This window comes from Loxodonta africana, chromosome 26 (assembly GCF_030014295.1).
Source record: "Loxodonta africana isolate mLoxAfr1 chromosome 26, mLoxAfr1.hap2, whole genome shotgun sequence".
NCBI lineage: Eukaryota > Metazoa > Chordata > Mammalia > Proboscidea > Elephantidae > Loxodonta > Loxodonta africana.
In genome coordinates, this window is record NC_087367.1 from 18510446 (window position 1) to 18528569 (window position 18124).

General features: G+C 37.2%; 1 protein-coding gene across 1 annotated transcript in view; it reads left to right on the plus strand.

Moving 5' to 3' along the window:
• Window positions 1–18124, plus strand: part of LRPPRC (leucine rich pentatricopeptide repeat containing) — a 118672-nt gene that overhangs the window by 82698 nt on the left and 17850 nt on the right. Inside the window, exons 27-30 of the mRNA XM_010595900.3 lie at window positions 181–271; window positions 6695–6837; window positions 6974–7082; window positions 11594–11717. Coding sequence (XP_010594202.2) covers window positions 181–271; window positions 6695–6837; window positions 6974–7082; window positions 11594–11717 — 467 coding nt within the window. The remainder of the gene's footprint in view (window positions 1–180; window positions 272–6694; window positions 6838–6973; window positions 7083–11593; window positions 11718–18124) is intronic.

The window sequence follows — 18124 nt, forward strand, 5'->3', positions numbered from 1 at the left end:
TAGTTAGTTGTTCATGTGGTGTTCTTGAGTCCAGAGTGTCCTTCAGCCGTCTAGCTTTTGAAGTGAAGCTAATCTACCCTTTGAGTGACACTAATTTGAAAGATTATTCAACTGAGATTTGTCAGCTATAAAATATGTTCTTTACATGATCTAAATCCATCTGTTAATCTTATTTTTAAGGTTGAAACCCTGGAAAAATTAGTGGAGCTGACACAGAAGCTGTTTGAATGTGATAGAGACCAGCTGTACTACAATCTGTTAAGACTATATAGTAAGTGGTCTACTATTCCTCATATTTGCATTCTGAGGCATTTTTTTATTCTGTTGAAGGCAGCAGCAAGAAGGAAGTATCAGGCTTTCAAGAAGCTTCCGGAATTATCAAATGCTAAGTCTTCAGCAGAGGCTTAAAGGGAGGCCAGACTGAACTTTGTCACAAAATGTTATATTGTATCACTAGACATTATACAATTTCTGACATTTTTCTGCAGCGATGGGAAGCTGAGAGAAAATCTTTATCAGAGCCGAAGAACCATCACTGTTTTAATTTGTATAGGTCTTTTTCCAGGAAAGTGCACATCTATACAAATGCACTGTTAAACACTTTTTTAAAAATGTGATCATATTATAATTGTTTTGACTCAATAATACACTATAATCTCTCTCTTTTTTTTTTTTTTTTTTACATTTTATCACCTATAAATGACTAATTAATACACTCTGTATGTACTAGAATTTATCCAACCAATTTCTTATTGCTGGACGTTGAATAGCTTTCAGTTTTTCATATTCTAAAGCAACAGTACATTATTAATCTTTGTTCAAATACTTGTTTCCTTAGGCTGAGTTCCAAGTATTTGTATTAAGGGTTAAAAGTGACTGACATTTCTAAAACTTTTAATCTCTACTATCAGACAGTGTTATTTAGTAAGATGATACCAGTTTACACACTTGGGAGCTTTGCCTACAGTCTCTTTCAGGGGAGTTGAGGGGAAAAAGACTCTTAAAACAGACAGCGCCCTTTCCCTTTTTCTTCTGTAGATATTTGATCTAGATTTATTGGTGTCTTTTTCTCATGGCAAATTTTCCTTCAGCAAACATAGACAACAATGAATAAATTGACCCATTAGTCTTTTTGAACTTGTATTTATTATAAGCTTTACCTTGGATCTTGGTGGTGTAGCTATAAGACATACCTGCTTTAAAATATACATACCAGTTGTTAGCTGCAGGCTTCATAATATTATTCTTAAAACTTTGGCTTGAATGATGGTTAAAGTCTAGCACACGTTGCTGAGGTTGCTGTTGAACGTACAGAATAAGAAGTCTTAATTTTTCACTATAAGCAGCACTATTTTTGATTGCAGAAGCCCTGGTGGCGTAGTGGTCAAGTGCTACAGCTGCTAACCGAAGGGTCGGCAATTCGAACCCGCCAGGCGCTCCTTGGAAACTCTATGGGGCAGTTCTGCTCTGTCCTGTAGGGTCTCTATGAGTCAGAATCGACTCGATGGCACTGGGTTTGGTTTTTGGTGATTTTTGATTGCTAACCCCCCTCCCCTTTTTTCTTCATTTTAAAGAGCTATTTCATGCTTAAGTATTATTATTTTTTAATTGTGGTGAAGATATACATAACAAAACATACAGCAGTTCCGTGACATTGATTGCGTTCTTCAAGTTGTGCAACCATCTCGCTATCTTTTTCTGTATCATCCCACTACCGTTAACGTGCATTCGGTGCACCCTGAGCAGAAGTTCTTGTTTCCTCTTGTCAGTATTAATTTTAGGCAAATTAAAAATAAAGGTTATCAGAATTTATGATTCCAAATGAGCCTCTGCATTTAACGTAGTCCGCATAGAAGACTGGATGAACTTTTATTCAGAAAGAGTACCTGTGAAGCGCTTACTCTGCGAGCCATTTTGGCAGGCACCGCAGATGTGAAGGCTCTAGTGACAGGACACGTAGCCGAGAGCTGCAGTAACAGCATCTAAGGATACACGAGGTAAAGGTGGTAGTCCCAGGAGCGGGGAGAGGTGGCCAGCCTCACAAATTCTTTTTCCTGTGCAGATGAACTTTTATTATTGTTTTAAACAAGAAAAACAACTTTTAGATTCTTCTTAAAATTTCTCTTAGTAGTCTCTGAAGTTTAATACTGTTTTTTCCTCCTTAATGGCCTCTATCTGCTCTGTTGACCAAAAAAAAAAAAAAAATAACAACAACAAAAACCACTTGCTGTTGAATCAGTCTCAGCTGGTAGCGGCCCCACACGTGTCAGAGTAAGCGTGTCCTCCGTAGGGTTTTCAGTGGCTGATATTTTGGAAGCGGATCGCCAATCAGCAGATTAACAAGTGGAAAGTCCAGGATGCCTCTGGGTGGACTTGAACCTCCAACCTTTCCATGAGCAGCCAACCAAGTTAACCTTTTGTACCACCCAGGGACTCTGTTGGGCACCTCCCTCTAATTTCTTCTTGCTCTGTATTTGGGCCAGAAGTCTAAGGAGCTCTCCGGGGTGTCTTTGGCCTCTTGCGAGGCTGGAAGCCAATGGAATCCTTATGGGGAAGTATACTTTCTAACCCTAATTGTATACTTCCTATCATCTGTAGCTCTATAAGTAGATAACCTGGTTCTAATAACCCCAGTTTTTTCCTTTCTGAAGAAAAAGCAAGCTGTCCCCTTCCTCTGCCCCCTCTCTACATTTTATCCTCTGATTTTGACCCCTACTAAATATTGTTACGTAGTTGATGAAACACTATTAAAAAAGCTGACTGCCATCGAGTTGATTCCGACTCATAGTGACCCTGTAGGACAGAGTAGAGCTGCACCAGAGGGTTTCCAAGGTGCAGCTGGTGGATTCTAACTGCTGACCCTTTGGTTAGCAGCCAAGTTCTTAACCACTTCACCACCAGGGCTCCAATAAAACACTACAGATTTGATTTACTTTAAAAGAAACGTGGTATATAATGATGTGTGAAATGTGGTCCTGTTACACTGGAAAATCCGTATTTTGGATTGTGGATTTCTGAAAAACTGTTTGGCTTACCTGAATTTTTTACAACTTGTTCTTTTTCATAGTGTAATTTTCACGCTTGGAAGCGTTGACTTAATTATTTTTAGATATTTGTTGAAGAGTGGCTTCTCTCTGTTTTTATTTTAAAATATCCTTAATTTTGTTGGGAATGGCAGCATATTACAGAAATGTACACAAAACGAAGATTTGTAGCTCAGTGATTTTTCAAACCCAACACCGAGTAATAAGAAATAGAAAGAGTAAGTCCTTTGTACCTTTAAATGGTGACTTCTAGAAGTGCTTTCATTTTCCACAGATACCAAAAAGTTTAATGTCTGTCCGTCATCTGTTAGGAGAACTTGTCATAACTCACACTTCAGTTCTGTCCTTCCAGTAAATTTAGACTTTTCATTGGGCCAGACGTGCAAAATTAACTCCTTAACCTGCATAAGGAATGTCCAGTTATTTCTAAATGACAAAATGACCTTCTTACCATTTTCTTATTTTTTAAACACTTGAATTTCTTCTTTACATAAAGGATGTTTATTCTTTTTACACATAAAGTACTATACCTAAAAATAAAGCTGCCTTACATTTACAATATTCCAATAAAAATTTTTGAAATCAATTAAAAAAAAAATTTTTAAACCTCAGCATTTCTAATATCTCAAAATTTATTCACCTGTCATTTTCTTCCAGTGTTTATAGCTGTTAACATTTCTTTTTATACCGTGTGGGCTTTTTCCCTCTATTATCATATGAGTAAAACATTACTAAAGATCCAGATAATACAATTGAAAAAAACATTGCTGCCAAATCAGTCCTGACCCGTGGTGACCCCATACATGTCGGAGTAGAACTGTACCCCATAGGGTTCTCAATAGGCTTTTCTTACGAGGTGCCTCTGGGTGGACTCAAACTTCCAGCCTTTCAGTGAGCTGCCAGACGTATTAACTGTACCGCCAGCGACTGTAATACAATGGTGTACGGAGATAAATGTGGAAATGTTGTTGCTTTTCCTCACCGTCACCCCAGCCTCCCCACCTCAGAGGCAGCTTGGTCCGTGGTTGTCCGGTGGCCATCCTTCCGATCCTGTCTCTACATTTAGATCCATATATTTTTACGTATTTCTTATTCTGATTGCTTTACCCAGGGATGGCATTATACTCTACACGAGGCTCTGAGGCTTCCCTTTTTTACTCAGTAATATGAAATCAAAGGAAAAGAAAAGATAAATGCTTAGTTTTTCTCCCTTTTGTGACCAAGTTTTAAAATGATGAGCTGGTGTCCTTGCAATCTCTAATGTTGATCAGTGATTTTTTTTTTTTTTTTATGAATTAATGGATTTTTATATGTTTGTGTTTCATTCCGTTACAGTCGTAATTCTTTCTGTTGCTCAGATTGTCCCGTCTTTTCCGGCGGGATCCTCTTCATGTTGGCTCCTATGTCACCTGAGACCACTCCGCCAGTCCTTGCTAGTTCCTTGTTTTCAGGCACAAGAAGACAATCAGGCTCACGTTGCATGGTTCCTGCCCTAGGCCTGGAATCCTCATTTTAGAAAGGAAAGCTATTTAGAGACCACAATCAACTGATTAACAAATGGGGAGTTTGGAGATGGCCTCATCATATCAGTAACATGTTAAAACTATCAGCTTTGTAATTAAAGTTCTGAACTAGAACCTTAGCACCATAGAATATCGCGTGTGAAGTGCCAGCCATTACACCTGGTCACAGAGCTTGAAAGTGTGGCCTCACAGCTGTGCTCTATTCTTGTAAAATTCACTAATAATGTCAAAAATCTTTGCTCTTGCAGCATTAAGAGTTCCTAGAGATCATTTAGTACAGTCCTCTCCTTTGTTAAAGGGGGACCGTGAGTTCTAGGATGGTGACAATAGAGGCAGAACTTCCATTTCCTGGTCACCACCTGTGGCTGTTTGATTCTTCCAGTAGCAAGTATGATCATTGTTCTCTGAGTAGAAAGACTATGAAGCCGTGAAGGCTTAATAGGGAAGTCATAGCCTTTCAGCACCTTTGTGAGATTTTATACACAGCTGCAGATTTTGACATACTGACTGGTTTGATAGCTTCAAATTTTTGTTAAGTGTCTTATGATCCAGGTACATTTCCGTGAGATTTTTTTCCCCTTAAAACTTTTCATGTAGGTATATGATGAGTTGTTTCATGCTGTATTACATTAATTCTCATCTGCATTTTGAAATATTGTTAGAAGTTGCTGGTCCATTTTAACAGGTGCGCCTTGGTAATGTCTTGTCCTCCCAAAGCATGGTTTTGGAATACTTTTGTGAGCTTAAAAATTCTCTCTCTAAAAGTAGCTTAGCAGTACTGTTACCTTCTCTTGGGAACCTCCCATAACTGTGTATTTCCTATAGTCCACAAGTCGTCTTTGGCAGTAAATAGAAAAGCTCTGTTTTTCTCTTTGAACTTTAGGCTAATTTCTGTTATTTGGGCCTCCTTTCAGTGTACTCTGGGTGAGAGTTAACACTTCAGTCTGTGTATGACGTGGCGAATATTTTCTACTCATTATTTACCTGTTTCGTTTTGCTCTGTTAGAGATTTCTGATGGAGTGTGGGTGTTTTTTCTTCTTTGAGTTCTGCAATTCTAGGAGCAATTAGTTTTCATTTTGGTGGGGAAAAGCCTAGGAAGATCACATTTATTTTAGTGTTTTGGTAATGTTCCTCTTGAATGCCTGGAAACAGATTTATTCATGTTTTCTGGAATGCTTCTGCTGTAAAACAAACCTTCTTCCTAGAGCTAAAGATATTCTTTATTTTCACATTTGAAAATAGAAAACATTTAAAGCAACAGTTCTTTGTGCTTAATAATTATGTTGAACTCAGTGTCGTGACATTTTTCATATTTTCCAATTTCTATCTAAGCAAAGGTTATTAAATTAAACGACTTGATCTTTTCTCCCACTCAGTGGTTTAGAATGCCTAAAACCAAAGTCTTGATTCTTAAGTTCTGGCTATTTATGAAGATGGGTTTAGTATTTAGAAGGAAGTGAACTTTTCAATGTGAACGAATCTGCCTATTTCCTTTTTAACAAACCTCCTGTCCCATTTAACACTTATTTAGTCTGATAGTATCATTCTGTGGAAATTGGAAATCTAAGAAGGTACAACGTATCACACACTGTCTTAGAAATTCAAGTCAACAGGAGAGACACAGGCAATCCTCTCCACTTGGCTAAGTGAAGCGGGTTTATAAATTTGTCACTTTTGGGGAAAATTATACATTGTAAAACTTCCAATCATTTTAGACCCTCAGCTGTGCACTCCACAATATACGTGTTTCCGTTGTTTTTGCAAAGACTAAAAAAAGGCATCATTGAATTAACTGTCACCTGTTTCTGATTTTGATTTCAGCAACGGGCAGTTTTCTCAGTTACTTGATTATAATTTCTGCTACCTGATCAACGTGCTTTTCAAAATGTTTAACAGATAAAGTGTGGTATTATTATTATTTTTTTTAATAGGTAAATTTAAAAGATACAAGAAGGTACACAGAAAATAGCCACCTTCTCACCTGTGGTCCACAGTCACCTTTTCCTTTCCCTGGAATCACCATTTGGAATAATGCTTCCTTCATCATCAAATAAGACCAAGTTCTAAATATCCTCATGAATTCTCTTTAGTATATCTGTTAATGTCTGCCTCATCACATTTTACAGAAATGAATGGTGACTGGCAAAGAGCTGATGTTGTCTGGAATAAAATACAGGAAGAAAATATTATTCCTCGCGAGAAGACGTTGAGGTTATTAGCGGAAATCTTTAGCAACGCTAATCAGGAGGTTCCATTTGACGTGCCTGAGGTAATTTGTTTTTTACTCAAAGCATAACAGATTTCATTTTCTGTATACTAATTTAGAATGTAGATTAGCCCTATTTTACATGAAAAGATCACTGTATTTACCATTTGGTGTTTAACTGAGAAATTTTGTTTTTAAGTTGTGGTATGAGGATAAAACACATGGCCAGATAGTTTTATCACCCTCACATGAAGAAACTGATTTGCAGAACGAGATGTTGAAAGCCTGCCAAAGGAAGGATAGTAAAGGTAAACATGTACGCTGGGGTCTTTCTAATAGCAAAGTGGATCTAAGCCCAACAAATTAGAAGCGCTCTGGGGTATTGATGGAGCTTGAATTTTATGTATTAGTTGTTTCTTTCTTACTTTAAATTAGTGAAGATATTTTGGGTTGGTAAAATTAAAATGTTGACTAAGTGGTAGGTGATATTAAGAAATTGCTCTGGTTTTTATTAGATATGGTAATAAACAGTGTTATTATTTAAAGGAAGATATCCTAAAATGTTAAGAATCGTAATGAAGTATATTGAGGGATGAAAATAAATCATGATTTCTGTAATTTATTTTAAAATACTTAAGCTACAAAGAGCAAAGATAAAGCATGTCTAGAAAAATATAATAATAATTGTTAAGTATGGGTGATGGGCATATGGGGGGTCATGATAAGATTTTTTATAGTTTTCTGCACATTCAAAAATTTTCATAATAAAACTCTTACAGGTATACATTTTATCAAAAACTAATTTGAAAATAGCATAATCAAAAATTCTTTTGGCACATATTATAACTTTTATTTGAAAGTGAAAAATGATTACGACATTAATCATCGTACTAGTGTGTGTTAAAGTGATCAAGCCAGTGTCTCAAGGTTAGAGGCAGGACACGATGAACCGCGCTTCTGGCTCTCCTTCCCTTTCTCTTGTGGTAAATCTTCCTAAAGACATTCTTTCTGTTTTCTGACCACTTTAAAATTTTTATGGCCATCTTTAACCCTCTGATGTAAGCTTCCTTATTGAACTCTAGATGTTTTTATTTAGACTTTCTTGTACCCTTCCCAAATCACATCTTATTCTTATTCCCATATTTTTGTTGACTTCTCTTCACGGAGTGCTACCATTATCTTTAATTCCTTCAGCTTTTGTGCGGATTTCAAGGACACTGTATGATGATTTAACCATTAAAGCAATAAATGCAGCAAAAAAATTTTTTTTTTATTTTAGTATTGATGGCTTTGAACTCTAAATCGGGGGTTAGGAATCAATTTAGAAACTTAAGAGCTTCTTGATTTTCTGATTTAACTAGAAATTTTGTCATACTGACATAAAGTGTATCAAGTAAGAATAAGCTAAGTTCTTAAGCTTTGCCAATCACTCAGGGTCATTTTTTTTTTTTTTTTTTTTTTAATTCTTAATCGTTTTCCTTTGTTCTGTATTCATTCAGTCTAGCCTTGGCTCTTTACTGTACATCTGTTTTAGTTCCATTTCTGTCTCCTTTCAATTTAACCATATCTAATGCCTTGTGATCACAAGAACCTTCTAAAGGAATTTCCCTCAAGTGTACCACAACTGTATGCCTGGGTTTGAAAAGTCATTGTTTCCCTCTTGTCAACCATATCATTTTCCAAAATGAGGTCTACAGATCCAGGTCCTTTGGGATGTTAATAGATCTTATTTGAAAAAAGCATCCTGGGGTCAGCTGTTTGTGAAATGCTGTTAATCCGGGTTTAATTCATTTCTCAGAGTTCTAATATGCAGATCTGCATTGTGAATCTCCAGGAGGGGACATAGCCTTTTGCATTTACAGGTCATCATCACAAAACCTTTTTTTCTCTCTGGATCAAACTTATAAAGTCATTGCAGGACAAATCCAAGCTGTCTTGTCTGACAATCAGGGATGTTCCCATGTCTAGCTGCAAATGTCAAATCAAACCTACACTCCTGCCCGCTTCATGTGAATTTTAGTGATGAGGGTCAAATTTTGCTAGGGTGTTAATGTGAAATTTCCATAGAATCCTTTATATTGGATTAATTGGCTTGCATTTTTATGCTCTTTTTTTGGGTGTAGGACTAAGGACTTGAGTTGCCATTGAGTAGTATAGGGTCGCTATGAGTCGGAATCGACTCAACAGCAGTGGGTTTTTTTGGTGGGGGGGTAGTTGGGGCACAGCCACAAGGACGTATCCGGTACAAAGAACTTGGAGATTATAGATTTCTCTAAACTTTCTCTCAAAAATTAAACCCCCAATAATTTATTTAGAAATATTTTAAAGATTATTGTATATAACTCATTAGTTAAGGTAGTAGTTTTAATCTTTGTATAATATCCACATTTTAAAACATATATGATTGCTAATTTCCTGAGCATAAATGCATGAAGTTCTTTGTCTGATGAGTTTTGAGAGTTGACAGCTTGATTGGAAGTTGTTTTCTTTCCCCAGGTATCGTAACTGTTACCTTGTTTAAAACTAATCATAAAATTTATTACCTTTGTCAATTTTATTTAAATATTCTGGTGAAATTTTTGTTTGACAAAGATGATTATAAGGTTAATGTACGGTTTTTGTTTAGAGATTCTGAAATCCTTCATATGCTTTATATATTGCCCTTTTTCACTGTTGTTTCTTATTGAAACATTTAACCAGTTAACAAAATATTATGTTTATGTATAAACATATAAATGTGGATGTTTATTATAAATGTAAGGATAAATCCCCATTCTGGTCTTAATAAACAATTTATATTTATCTAATTGATTTCTTCCTGTTAACCTTTCAGTTTTTAGTTATTTTGTGTATATTTCAGGATTCGAATGCTTAGCAAAATACGATTTCTTTGAAAATTAAATACTTGAGTTAGCACTTTATCAATTCTTAGATAGCTTAGTCTGCTTAGTGGGGTGTTACAATTTTCACAGCAGAAGTAAGCCAATGGTGAATGAACTTGATAGATTACAGTGGTAACTTTTTTTTTTTTTAACTAATGGAGAATAATAAAGACTGCCCCTTCAATTTGGTGTGAAGACCAAGGTTTTAGAAAACAACTAGTAAGTTTTTCCAGATTTAGTTTGTTGATCTTAAATATTGAAAATGCACTTACTTTATATCCGTATTCACCAAACTAGAGAACTAGTTATTCATTCTTGTTAGCAAGTAGATGATAATTGCATTACATCTTACTTTTTGCCTCCTTTACAAAGAAAATGTGTGCACTGTGTGCTAAACAGCACACTCTATTACAGTCATGTTACTGTGTATCAGGATTTAAAATATTTATTTAGCAGGGATATTCTGTGACTCTAACAAGTAAATAAAACATTCTTCTTGAATTTGTAATGGGTTAATACTGGTACTCAAAGGAAGATATGACTTTAAATTTTCTCCCATTACAGAAAAGTAAAATACACTGAATAGACTAGGTGTTTGATAGAGTAATCAATAAATAATAGTCAAATTCCTTCTCAAATATTTGTTTGTTTTCCTTTTCTATCAGTTCATTGTTTGCCAGTGTCATGGAACGTAGAGTTATTCACAAACAAAAGTCTGATACAAGGCACTTGGTAGTTTAGTGACTAACAGAGATTGTTCTTTGGAAGGACTAATTTACAGTTTGATTAACTTGTGCCCCTTTCACATGCCCAAACTATTCTCCTCAGTTAAGAGACAAATATAAATATGTCTCTTTTTCTTCAAATTTAACTTGGCGGGATAAATTTTTGAGACTGCTACTTCAGTCTGAGGGGCTAATGGAAACTCCTCTGCCCCTGTAACTTACAAGTCCAAGCATAACAATTTCTGCTTGTTCAGAAACCTCTAAATTAGCTTCGTATGTTCTGCCGAACATTAATACCGTGTTCATTCCTAGCCGTGTGTTGTCTCTTTACGCTTGAGTCGTATATTCCCGGAAGGTCGTACGTGATTGTTCAGTTATGTCCCCTCTTTATTGTGATTTGTTTATACACACAAGAAAGTGGATTGTGGTTTCAGTTGGGTGTTTATAGCCAGGCAGTTTTATTTCAGAAAAGTAAGTGACTGAAAAGTGTAGTTACTTGTCTTTTGGTAACATCTTTTCAATTTCCTGACAGTTATTGTGAACGAGTGAAATAAAACTGTTAATCAGGCAAACAAGTGTTGCTTAGTTTACTTGTTAAATATCTGTATATTTGAAAATTGTATGTTTTTGTATAAGTCCTGTCGTAGCCAAATAATCTGATCTCCTAATTTTAGAATTATAGGCTATATTCACTTCAATGCTATTGTGCTGCATTGCTAACCATTGTAACCACCCACTTAGAGATTAAAGATTGCTTTAAAATGAATCTTTTGCTCCCCTCAATCTGAATTATGCCTCTGGCTTACTTGGACTTTAACACACATTTTGCAATTTATGTTGAAATTGATATCAGCTTTTGACACAAATTTAGAAGAGCTGTTTCTTGCTTTTATTGGCATGAAAATAATTTATCAACCTAAGAAAGCTACTATGGAAAGTAATTTTTTTTTTTAAATTTTAAAAGGATAACTTTTCAGGTACTATCCATCCGTTTGAATTAAGTAGTTGTTCCTTAGAAGGTCTGTTAAAAATTGGGAGAATGACAACATCTGCTTGCTCAGCCCACGTGTGTAACATTGTAGAGTGGTAAGAGTGGGTGGGTATAAAAAAAAAAAAAAAACAGAAATATATGGGCTTGGGGCTTTGTTTTGTGTTTCTTACCCTGTTTGCCATTTCAGAATATCTCATTTTTTGTTGCTTTTTTCCTTGTAGGTGCATATGATATTTTCCTGAAAGCACAAAATCAAGATACTGTGTTTTGCAGTGAAGCTTATAGAACTCTTGTAAAATTACTGTTGGTGGATGGTTACACAGACGCAATGGAGGTGAAACAAGCGTAAGTACTGTATTTATAGTCCATTTATTATGCCTCTCACTTCAAAAAATATTGGCCACTGTTAGGATTTTTCTAAAGATGTGTTACTATAGTGGCTTAATGATCACCTACCCCTAAAAACCATGTGAAATGGTTAGCCAGTTTTATGGCTTTTTTTTTTTTTTTTCTACCATGTAAAAAATATAACCTTTCCTGATTCCACACAGTACTATACATTTTATTTACTTTATATTCCTTAGTGTCTCATTTAAGATCCCTATACACAGGAAGTGTGGAGCCCTGGTGGCAAAGTGGTTAAGAGCTCGGCTACTAAGCCAAAGATCAGCAATTCTTTTCTACCAGCCAGCCCTTGGAAGCCCTGTGGGCCAGTTCTACTCTGTCCTCTAGGGTAGCTATGAGTCAGAATCAACTGAAGGGCAACGGATTTGGTTTTTGTTTGTTTGTTTTTAAATACACAAAAAGTAACTTTTTATCAAACTGTTTCTTGTTAAGCAGCAACAAGGGCTATGTACCTTTTGCAGTGGTAGGAGCAGCCTGATATAATGAAGACATTGAGGGCTTTGAAGTTAAGACTCAAGGCTTTGAACTTAAATCTCACTTGTTAAGTTCTGTGACCTCGGGGAAATTGCCTCCCATCTCTTAGTCTCAATTTTTCTCCTATGTGATGAGCAGGTGATAATATTACTTAATAGGAAAGGTTTCTTCTAGGTACTAAAGGAGATAGAGTGAGGTGGAAAAACCATAGGTGTTCAACACATTTTAGATGCTGTTTGCCTTTCTTCTGCTGTTATGGTTTTTGTTTGTTTTCAGATTATTTACTGATTGGCTGTTTGGTGGTGGTTTCGTCTTTCTGGCTAGTTCCCAGTTTAAAATACTTTGCTAATCAGAAAAAGGGTAAAGATCTGTTACCTGGTGTGCCAGTTAGCCTTTGTCTGTCTGTTGTCTTATCCTCAGTGAGCTGTGTTCAAAACTTGAGTTATTAATCAGAAAGGGGTATTATTAGTCTAGAAAAGGAGAGACCAAGTTCACCTGCCTTGGAACATAGACATATCCTCTTGGTGGCTCAGTAGCTTTATTTGCAGTGGGAAAGGCTAACCTTTTCCTAGTGTGTTGTGAACTGTGTTGTGTGTGACTGGGTCTTGAATCATAGTTTGTATGACTTTATAATGGGACCATCACACTAAAACTTCTAAGCTCAGGTTTTTCATGCACCGTGTGTCTCATTTGTGTGTTTGTAATTGTTGTTAGTTGCTGTCAAGTTGGCTCTGACTTAGGATGACCCCATGTTCAACAGAACAAAAAGTTGCCCAGTCCTCTGCCATCTTCACAGTTGTTGGTATGCTCAAATCTATTGTTGAAGCCACTGTGTATTTTGAGAGCCTTCCAACTAGAGGACTTATCTTCCAGCATTAGTGTCAGACAGTATTCTGTTACGATCCATATGGTTTTCTATGACTAATTTTCGATAGTAGATCGCCAGGCCTTTCTTTCCTGCTGGTATTTGAAAGACTGGTGGCATAGCTTCCAGCATCATAGCAACACATAAGCTACCACAGTGTGACAAACTGACAGACAGCTGGTGGATTTTTGTGTTTACTGAATTATTAAATTATGCACCTCTAGAATACTCAATATGGAGCCCTGGTGGCACAGTGGTTAAGAGCTACAGTGAGCTACGGCTGCTAACCAAAAAAGGTTGGTGGTTCGAATCTAACAGCTGCTCCTCAGAAACCTTGTAGGATTGCTATGAGTCGGGATCAACTCGACAACAGCGGTTTTGTTTTTTTGTTGCTGTTTTTTGGAATACTCAGTATACTCTCAGTTAGTGATTTGGAAATTGACATTGAACAAAAGAATCCTGTCATCCGTAACCACTGAGATTGAAGGTGTGGATTTGTTGCCACAGTTATTTTTCTCAGAAAATGATTGTCTAACACTTTCCATAATTTAGGTTTTCTGAGGCATTGGTGATTTGGGAAGAAGGAGAGGTAGAAAAAAGAGAAGAGCATTTTCTGTTTAAAATTGTGTCTGATTAAGTAAGAGAACCAAAGAGAGAACACTTAAAAATAACTTTAAATCCTAAGATTGGTAACAAAGTCCTCTGAAATACTCCTCAAAAGTACAGATTATAATTTATTTTAATTGGACTTGTTCTAGAACAGTGATGCTCACTCACACTGTGGTAGCATAAAGATTCCCCACTGCCCACCTCAGTGGCTCTGATTCAGTTGATCTAGTGTGAGGCCCAGGAATATGCGTTTTGAAAAGTGTTTACACGTGTCTCAAACATTTTGATCACATACCGTTAATAGTGAATTGTACTAACATATCTCATGTAAGTGTATTATAAAACATGCTCAAGAAATAGAAACCTTTCATAGAATGAGATTTTAAAATACTAGAAGTTTCTCATGCCTCACACCATACACAAAAGCTAACTCAAAATGGATCAAAGACCTAAATATAAAGCCTAAAATGGTAAAGATTGTGGCAGGAAAAATAGGGACAACACTAACCTGTTGCCGTTGAGTCAATTCCAGCTCATAGCAACCCTACAGGACAGGGTAGAACAGCCTTGTAGGGTTTCCAAGGCTGTGATCTTTATGGAAGCAGACTGCCACATTTTTCTCCCATGGAATGCCTGGTGGGTTCGAATTGCCTTTCGGTTAGCAGCTGAGGCTTTAACCACTGCACCGCCAGTCCTCCCTCAGGATGCTATGCTAGGGGGCCCTAATGCATGACATAAATAGAATACAGGCCATAACTAGCAATTCACAAACACCAGAAGATAAACTAGATAACTGGGAGCTCCTAGAAATTAAACACTTATGCTTATCAAAAGACTTCACCCAAAGAGTGAAAAGAGAACCTACAAATGGGGAAATAATTTTGGGCTATGACGTATCTGACAAGGATCTAATCTCTAAAATCTATAAAATACTAAAACACCTCAACAATGAAAAGACAAATAATCCCATTAAAAAAATGGGCAAAAGATATGAACAGAGACTTCACCAAAGAAGACATTCAGGTGGCTAACAGACACATGAGAAAATAGTCCATTAGAGAAATGCAGATCAAAACTACAATGAGATACCATCTCACCCCAACACAACTGGCACAAATAATAAAAAATAAAAAAATAATAAATTAAAAAAAAAATAACGCATTTTGGAGAGGTTGTGGGGAGATTGGAACTCCTAATGTACGGCTAGTGGGAGTGTAAAATGGTATAACCACTACGGAAAACAATATGGCGCCTCTTTAAAAAGCTAGAAATAGAAATACCATATGACCTAGCAATCCCACTCCTGGGAATATATCCTAGAGAGATAAGAGCCATCACATGAATAGACATATGCATACCCATGTTCATTGCAGTATTATTCACAATAGCAAAAAGATTGAAACAACCTAAGTGCGAATCAGCAAATGAATGGGTAAACAAATTATGGTCCATACACACAATAGGAGCCCGGGTGACGCAGTGGTTAAGAGCTCTTGCTGCTAACCGAGAGGTCGGTGGTTCAGATCCACCAGCCGCTCCTTGGAAACCCTATGGGACAGTCCTCCTTTGTCACATAGGGTTGCTTTGAGTCCAGATTAACTCGTTGGCAACGGGTTTTAGACACAATAGAGTATTACGTAATGATAAAGAACAAGGATGAATCTGAGAAACATCTCACAATGTGGATGAATCTGAAGGGCATTATGCTAAGTGAAATAAGAATCACAGAAGGACAAATACTGTATGAGACCACTCTTGTAAAAACCCAAGAAAAAGTTTACACGCAGAAAAAAACAATCTTTGATGGTTACAAGGGTGGAGAGGGGAAATCACTAAGTAGACAGTAAACAAAAGGTAATTTTGAAGAAGGGAAAGACAACACACAATATAGGGGAAGTCAGCACCACTTGACTAAGGCAAAGTCATAGAAGCTTCCTAGACACATCCAAACATCTCGAGGGACCGAGTTACTGAGTTGAGGGCTGGGGACCATGGTCTTGGGGAACATCTAGGTCAGTTGACATAACAGTTCATAAAGAAAATGTTCTGTGTCCTACTTTGGTGAGTAACATCTGGGGTTTTAAAAGCTTGTGAGTGGCCATCTAAGATACATCTACTGGTTCCATCCTGTCTGGAGCAGAGGAGAAAGAAGAAAACCAAAGACACACGGAAAATACTAGTCCAAAGGACTAATCACATGAACCATAGCTTCCACCAGCCTGAGCCCAGAAGAACTAGATGGTGCTTGGCTACCACCACGAATTGCTCTGGCAAGGATCACAGTAGAGGGCCCCAGACAGAGCAGGGGAAAAATGTAGAACAAAATTCAAATTCACACAAAAAAAAACCCAGACTTACTGGTCTGACAGAGACTGGAGGAACCCGCAAGACTGTGGCCCCCGGACACCCTAACTCGGAACTGAAGCCACTCCCGAAGCCTACCTTTCCGCCAAAGATCAGACAGATAATAACACAAGCAAACAAGATCAAATGGTCAACACCTGCCCAAAAGCAAAGATGAGAAGGCAGGAAGAGACAGGAAAAGTGGACTAATGGACATGGGAAAGGTGGAAAGAGTGCTGACACATTGCAGGAATTGCAACTAATGTCACAGAACAATTTGTATATACATTTTTGAACGGGGAAAAATAAAACAGTAGAGCTTATTACCCTAATATGTTCATGGAGTTTGCACACCTCTATTTGAAAGCCACGTATCTAGACTGGTGCTTTTCAGACTACAGCTGTAACCAATTAAGGGGTCATGGAATCTGTTCGGTGGGACAGGACCAGCTTCTTTTTTTTTAATGAAATAGAAAATATCTGAGCATTTCATGTGTAAAGGTATTATGTTGTGAAACTTTGATTTCAGTCGTATGTGTATGCTAGGATGTAATCTAAAATACCATTTCTTGACTGTACTCTTAGTATGAATCTTAAACAAGTTTGAAGCTGCCAACTCAGAAGTTGGTGAGAAGCACAGCCCTTTTTTCCCCCCTTATGGCACAATCTGTAATATGTAGGTTTTCCTTCTTTCTTTCCTTCTCTCTCTAGATCTTCACGAAGCTTCTCTGTACTCTTGAGGGCACTTTTTTCATAGCTTTCTTATCCTACCAGGATTATTCCATGTCGCTGGGTAGGCAGGATCAAGAGAATCTTGCTTCCAAAGCCCTAAAATGCCCAGAGGCACCTAAGCTGGGAATTGGATGCACGTCCTTTCCCTTAAACCAATAAAATGTTAGATCTGGCTATATGTAGAATTGTATCTTGGTTTGAAGATAACCGTGGCCTGGGATCTCAGAAGTGGAAGTTCTAGTTGGAATTCTCCAGCTGATTAACTGTTATCGGAGGAAAGTCACCCAGCTTCTCTGGATTTATTTCCCAGTTTGTTGCCAGCATTAGACTAGGTCATCTCTCTCCAGCTCCATATCAGTGGTCAGAGTAGAAAAGCACCATTGCTTTGATAGGCAGCTTTATTGTAATGTGGTGTGTCAGAACAAGCCGCTGTAGCAAGTGACAGTGCACGCTAGGATGACTCTCAGTCCGTAAATAGCAGTCACTTGTCCATAATGTCACCTGTTCACACTTAGGAGCAGTGGTTTTCCTCATGAGCTGAAATGCAGTCTTTGTTTTTATTATACCTTTGCTGTCTCTAACGTGTCGCAGATTCACTTGACCCCCAATGAGATTCCTTCAGTTTTATTAACAAGGTCACTTAACCTTCCAAGAAATTGCAAAAGCAACAGCAACGACAGCCTTTAGAATTTTAAAAGGAACCAACTGTATTTGATGTTTGGTTAGAATTACAACATTTTCTCATGTTTCAAAATAAAAATTTACCTACAGTGAGTTCTTTCAAGGGAGGGGAATTGCTTATTCAAAGAGCACCAGAGAATATAATTATTATTTTAAATCTCTGGTAACACTAAACTGTATTCGTAGAGAATTTGAGAGTCATGTAACAACCGCTCCTCTTTATCTTTGAAGCAGTTCTTCATTTTCTTTAGTCTTTACTAGCTTCATGTTTCATTCTGCTTAGAAATAATGCTGTGTCGCTGGTGGTTGTTACTGGACTGGCCAGTTTTTGTTATCCAGAATAATGTAAACGATAGTTTATGGGTGTGTTGTGTAAGCATAGTCCGTAGACCAGGTACTGCTCTGAAATTTCTAATGTGACACTTCTCCTGTAATACTATTTTCTTTGGTTAAAATAGATTCATTTTTGCCAAAGATTGTTAAGAGTTTGATAGCCTTTTCTCCCTGTAATTTTTTTTTTTTTTGGCACCTGTAAGAATGTAAGCAAAATGTCTAGAATTCTCAAGTGTATAGTCGCGCTGTGTGACTACCACTACCCCGTTGGACAGCACAGACAGAATAATCCCCGTCTTGGCAGGAAGTT